Raw genomic sequence first — 6679 nt, 5'->3', positions numbered from 1 at the left:
CTGAGCTGCTCTGCAAACAGCTGTCTTTGTGTATTGCCTCTTAAAAGGAAATAGAACAAAAAAGTACTTGGCTGTTACCATCAGAGGGATGTTTAATCTCTTAAATCTGCAAAATATTTTTCAAAACATAAATAGCTAGTTACTTCTGGCCTGTCTGTGACCAGTGTTTCTGTTGACATAACTCACATTTGAGATGACTTCAATGGTGTTTATTGGTTTTGCCTGTTGTTTTTTGCCTGTGTGTGGTAATTTGATCCCAGATATTGTAGTAGTCATTGAAGTGCTTGGAGTTCTTGAGGTAGTCACTTACATAATATGGCATATACTGGGTGTCACTTATGTGTTAGAAATTAAAAACAATCTGAGAAATGTATTTTGGCTTTTAGAGTTTTAGAGGAAATTATTTTAGAGGTTTCTCTGAGCAGAAGAAAAGATCAAATAGCTTTTAAATTACTTGTTTAAGCATATGAAAGGGAAAGATGTGGGGATCCTAGCAAAACCACCCTAATGTTAATGCAGTTTGTACTGGCAAGGCACACTTTAGCTTTTGGGTTTATTTGACTTGGGAGAATTAAACAAATAGTTGCCTGGTACAACAGTGTCAATACTAGCTCTGTCTGGAGTTACCAGCCAGAAACTGTGTCCCTACCCAGCTCTTCAAAGCTGGCAGGGTTAGATTCACTGAAGGACCTGGCATGGGCTGCTCAGGGGCTGTGTAGGATTTGAGATTTTTTGGGTCCTAATGCATCCTACAAAGCAAGGCAGAGTTTCTGTCAGCTTAGCTCTTGTTTTGAGGCTATTAACATGCCTGTTGCACATCTCTCAGCTTTCACAGTCCTGCCCACCCCAGGGAGCTGGGTTAAATATAAATAATGTAGATGGTAACAAAGCTGGAAGTTTAGTTAAAGGTTGGGTGCCTAATGACAAGGTAGATGCCAAGAGGAAAGCTATACCAAAGCATCCTTAGTAGCTCCTGAAGTTGCAGGTAGGACTTCCTGGCAGGTCATGGGGAGTGTTTGTTTGCTGAAAGACCAGATCTGATGGTTTCTAAAATTTGCTTTGCCAACTCTGCCGGGAGCCAAGGGCCAATTTGAACTTGTAGATCTGCGAGATGATGCCTTGGGCTGCCACATGCTTGGACTCTTAATTCCTTGAGTGTCTAGTAAGGATGAACAAGAACATGTTTTATTTAGCTTTCTTGCTATGCTTAACATAGTCTGATTTAAATGGGAGTGTAGGACCAAGGAGGAGTTGGCATCAGAGTAGTTCTCATTGCCTTTAGTTGGTTAACTCCTGCCTTTGGAGATAGGGTAGTGTTGGGTGACCCTTCACTTGGTAGCTGCCCTGCCTGCTAGCTCATGGTTGCATCCTTAGTGTTTTCCTAAGTGCATATGGGTTGCCATGAAGAATTAAACATTAGGGAATCTCTTGGAAAGTTTGAAGGAAGTTGGTTTATCTCTTTGAAATGTCTCAGCAATGAAATGAAGCATGGTAGAATTATGGACAAGTATTTAGTAACCGTGTTGAGAGTGTCTCATTAACTGATAACAAATTGTTCTGTTGCATGTTATTGGTTCTGGGGATATGCTTCTGTTTCTTCTCATGCTTATGCTAACTGTAAAGTGGGAGTATTTGAAAGTTTCCTTGGCATATCTAGATCATCATCTAATGCTGGGGAGCAATGGAAAATCTTCTTAGCATTAGCAGAGTTAGCGAATATCAGTCATGGACCGGTAAAGGTAAATATGTGTTGGAAAAGTTTGTAACAATATTGTTCCATCCTATTTTTAAACTTAAAAGGAGCCATTGGATGTTGGGAGAGCTGTCAGTGAGATGAGAGTCCTAAACCTGTTGTGATGCTCTCACAGTCCTGCCCACCCCAGGGAGCTGGGTTAAATATAAATAATGTAGATGGTAACAAAGCTGGAAGTTTAGTTAAAGGTTGGGTGCCTAATGACAAGGTAGATGCCAAGAGGAAAGCTATACCAAGATGTCTGTATCTTGGAATTCACTTAATCTCTCCAGTAAAACCGGTTCTTTCTGGATTCTGGATGAGAGGTATCCAAGGAGTAATGGATGTGCTGATGAAAATTCAGTGAGGAATACTTCTCTTCTGTGCTGCTGGTAATCAAGTAGCTTGTCAGATGTTAGAGGGCAGTTGGATATGTTTTATTTTTGGTAAATAAAATTGAGCATCTTGGTTCTTTCTTGTGTAAAGTAATATGCAAATTTTAATAAACAATTAAAGACTTCCTGGCCTTGCTAACTTCATGTTCAGTTGAACATTTTTGTTGATTTAGTTGACCATCTAGTTGATCAACTGACTAATAGCTTTAAATTTAATTAAATGCAGTACTTTTCAAAAGCTAAACTATAGTGATTTAGTATAAATTATGTCAAAATATGCTGATTTAGAACATCTAGCCTCCTCTCTTACTGTAAGGCAGATCAATTATTCTGGGAAGCTGCCTGCATGCCTTTTTTTTCCAAAATAAGGGAAGATTAATACGTACTTAGGTTTGAAGACCAAAGTGCGCCATTGTATGATGTCATCATTGTTGAGATGAAGTGTGATGGTTTGGATTCTAGAGCTCCAGTGTTGTTCTTCCAGCAGAGCTCAACCAGCTGCTGCTGCCTGATGCCAGACTGAGCTCCTGGTTTGGAGCCAGCCCCCAGCTCCATCCTTTCTGCTCCTTTCCCTGGTGCCCATGTTGAGAATAAAACTGTCGCTGATGGAAACTGTTCTGAAAGCCTATGAATGTCACCCACTTTTCATGCCTTTCTAGCTGTGGAGGTGAGAGTTGTGCTTCCCCTTGGCTATTTTGAAGGGGTTCCCTGCTCTGTGTGTTGAATTGCTGGTCCTATTTAGGTGCCCCTCTGTCACCTTTGTGGGGAGCCTCCTTGCCTAATACAGGTGTTAGGCTTGTTTAAGCCCAAGTTTCTTCCAGGTGACTTCAGGTAATGAACAGTAAACCACCTTTCCTCAAATTGTTACTCCTGTATTGTTTTCCACTGGAAATGGCAGAACATCTAGAAATCCCAGGCAACTGGTTTGGGGAATCATCTGAGGGGCCAAATAAACATACCCAAACATGTTACGTTTACTGCATGTTGTGTTTACATCTGTGTCTTGCATTAGAATTGATCCATGTTCAAGGTTGAGTGGTTCTGCACATGTAGGCATGTTTGCTGCGTTGTGGTTGCTTCAATCCTCCCATCAGGAGATATTGACCAACCTCAGCTCTCAGTCACTGCACTTTATTCTTTCTTCTTCTGAAGTTATTTTTTTAAAAATTATATTGATTTCCTATTTTATTTATTCATTGGTTATTTTAATGCCTAGAATGTGTTATTACTTTGTGTGACGTCTTACCCCAAAAGATTTTGTTACATCTTACAAATCACACAACTGTAACATCATAGAAACCAGACTCCTGATATGTCTCGTGCTGAAACAAAAGTTTAAGTTTGTGATAGCAGTTATTTCAGAAAGGATAGTCTCAATATATCCTATGCTGTATATAGACTAATCAAGTTACAGTTTGCTTTGTGGCATGGTGTCTCTTTATCCATCAGAATGCTGGGCAACAGGGACATCAGGACAGCCCCATGTGTGAAGTATTTCTGACCTCCAGTTTTAGGGGACAGGTGCATTACAGAAGCAAATACTGAATCTAGCTGAAACAGATGGCAACCTGTAGTTGGCTCTCTTTCTTTTAAAAGAGAAAAAGCAGAAATTACAGTCATGCAGAATTTGGTGTGTTCCAGTTGAATGCTAATTGTGACAGTTGTCTGTGGCTTTATAACAGGGGTGGTTTTGTTTAGTCATAAATGTCATGGCCAGTGGGGTTAAATACTTATCCAAAGTAGCTGTGTGTAAACTGGTTTGCAGGCCAGGTATCTGGAAGCAGGGTTTGTTCATCTGAGTAATCTTTTTCTTTGAGTTTGTGTCTGAGTTTAAGTGAATGAAAAATCCTACCAGAGAGGAAGCCAAAGGCTGAAGTGTTAGAAAAGTGCAGGTGGCTCTCTGCTCTCCTACCTTTCAGCAGAGAAAGGTGCTTCTGCACCCTTTGCTGTTGCTGTGCTATATTTTTGGCAGTAGTGGCCCCAAACCTCCTGACCGCATGGCCATGGCAAGTGCTGGGGCAGCTCAGCTCTGCAGTGCCTAATTCTGGCTCTCAGCTCACTTCCCAACACGCCAGACATTTTTTTCCTTTCCCCATCCCCCCCTTTTTTTTTTTTCAGCTCCTTCTTAATTTCATGTTAAAGTTTAGCCTCCTTTTTATCCCAAGTTCTTTAATTCATAGTAGTATTTTCTGACTCGCTGTCATAGAAACGAGAGCTTTAGGGGACCTTAGGAGCTCATGAAATCCATTTCACTCCCTTAAGGAAAAAAATAGTCTTTTTAGACCAACTCTGGCAGATATCTGTCTCACCTATTTTGAAGAACCTCCAAGGAAGCAGATTGTGTGACCTCTCTGGATGATGAGTCTAGTGCCTTGCTTTTTAAATACTATTCTTAAGGTTGTGCTTGTTGCAGTGTAAGTCAGATTCTTTTACCAAAGTGTCTCTGAAAAACCTTTCCACAGTAAACTGTGTTGCCAATTCAAAAGTTGTTCTGCTCAGGTCTCTAGTCCATGCTTTTAGTTTTGGTGTCTGTTTTCAAACTTAATCTCTTGACCCCTAGGGCATTTGCAAATCAGTTCGTTAGGCATTTGCAAATTAGTTAATTTTAGTTCCATCTCAAGATGTGGTCTGTGCAGACAGTATTACCTGGTTTGCATCATTTGAACCTCAATTTTTGGCTGTGTTCTTGCTGTGCTAGGGCTGGGGCCTCCCTTGAATGGTCTCCTCCCTGAAAACATGCACAGAGGGTGAAAAGCTTCATCATGTAGGAAGAGGCCAAACTACGTTGCCCTTATCCTTGTTGTCACTGAATGCAGAGCCTCTCTCTTACTTTGAGATGCTGGTGCATCATTTTGTCTCTTCCTAGGCTGGTCTGAGCTGGCACCTTGGGTTGTCCCTCTTTCTGTCGTGGTCTACCCTCTTTTAAGTTAGGAGAATCCATCCCTCTTCCTCCTGATTTACTTGTTGTTATAAGTGGAAGTTGATTTTTTTTTTTTTTGTCTGACTAGGTAAAGTAGCAACTTTATTGTACCATATTTTTAAGATCTGCTAAAGTACAGCTTTTTAAATGTGTGGGCTTTTTTTCCTCACTCCTTCAATTTAATTCTATGAAGCAATCTGCAATTTCATTTGTGAAGGATACCATACGTAAAAAATGTGCCTTGTAACTTGGATAGCCCCACAGCACATAAGTTGGCATTGCACGTTTTCTGACTTGCAGGTACAAGCTTGGACCCAGGGAGCGTAGCCAGGAGGGGCTGGAAGGCAAAGCTGTGATGACATGTTCAGTATCCAGGTGGAGGGCCAAGAGGGCAGCTGCGCGGCGCTGGGTTGCATTCCAATGTGCTGATCCGTGGAACAGCGTTGGCATACGCTTTGGAAGCTGCTGCTTGCTCTCCTGGCTGTAGGGAAGGGGCTGAGGTGATGGCAGGGAAGGAAGGGGTGAGTCTTTGCAGATTATTTTTGTATGATCATGGCCTGTTCTGAGCAGGATGGACACTGGAGTCTTGGCATTTCTTTGGGATGTCGTTGGTAGCTCAAAAGTTAATTGCTCCACAGTGGGTTTTTAAGAATCTTTTTTCTTCCTTGATTCCTGAACTACTTAATTAAGTTGTAGGGAAGTTATGTTTTCTCACTATGTGGGGGTTTAATGGGGTGGAGGTTTTGGAAACAGTTTAACAATTCCACATTTTATATGCTCTAATGAATTTCCCAGGATTTTGGAAGGGTTGTATCCAACTTTAGTATCGTAATTTCCAGAGTTTTATTTATGCTAAAATAAGTTAGTGGTGGATTAGAAGGCACAGAGAGCCAACAGAATACAAATGAACTAATGAAGACATCGTTTCTTTTGGATAAAGAGCATGACTCACAGTTGTGACTTGTAATGAAGTATGGCAGGCCCCCAGTTTCCGCAGGGCCACCTGGGGTTCCTCTTCCTTCCCCTGTTATTTCAAACCTGTGTTTGATTTCAGGTGCAGAAAAGAGAGGGTTTGCAAGGACCAGAAACAACTCTGAATCTGCAAGAACTCCCCAGAACTTCGATAGGAAGAGGCAACTCTCAGAGTCGCAGACAGAAACAATGAACCATTCAGACAGCAGAATAAATCCTAGACAACTGGGAACTCCCAGAGGTATTAAAGCAGAGTGTGTACACGCTTCAGGAATAAGCTGCCTTGAAGCATGTGTTCAGCACTATTAAAAGATGGGCTGGGATGAATTCTCTAAACTCTAAGATGAGCTGTAAAAGCCTGTTGATTATTTGTAAAGCATGATTATTCCAGGCTTTTTGGTGCTCTGAAGTTGAGTGCCAATATTTCTAGGCAAACTGTTCTCAGAAGTTCAACTTTGAATGCAAAGCCTCTGTACAGCTGCTGTTGAGATACATAGACAAGTTTGGTGGGCAAGATAACACTTACAAATTTTTGTTTGCAGGAGGATCCTATGCTGCTGTCCCAACACTGGGGGACAGAAAGAATCGAAATAAACCCACTCGAGGGAGGAAGAAGAGTATATTTGAAGCCTACATGTCAAAAGAAGATGTTTCAGCAGG

At 41.4% G+C, this 6679-nt stretch overlaps 1 protein-coding gene across 1 annotated transcript in view; it reads left to right on the top strand.

The window, feature by feature from the left end:
* The first annotated feature begins 6208 nt into the window (after positions 1-6208).
* Positions 6209-6679, top strand: part of DIS3L2 (DIS3 like 3'-5' exoribonuclease 2) — a 167093-nt gene continuing 166622 nt past the window's right edge. Inside the window, 2 exon segments of the mRNA XM_009999669.1 lie at positions 6209-6275; positions 6562-6679. The exon segment at positions 6562-6679 is cut by the window's right edge and continues 19 nt beyond it. Of these exon segments, the coding sequence (XP_009997971.1) occupies positions 6209-6275; positions 6562-6679 (185 nt within the window).

Source organism: Chaetura pelagica, unplaced genomic scaffold (assembly GCF_000747805.2).
Source record: "Chaetura pelagica isolate M959 unplaced genomic scaffold, ChaPel_1.0 scaffold20, whole genome shotgun sequence".
NCBI lineage: Eukaryota > Metazoa > Chordata > Aves > Apodiformes > Apodidae > Chaetura > Chaetura pelagica.
This window is presented reverse-complemented; position numbering and strand designations above follow the sequence as displayed.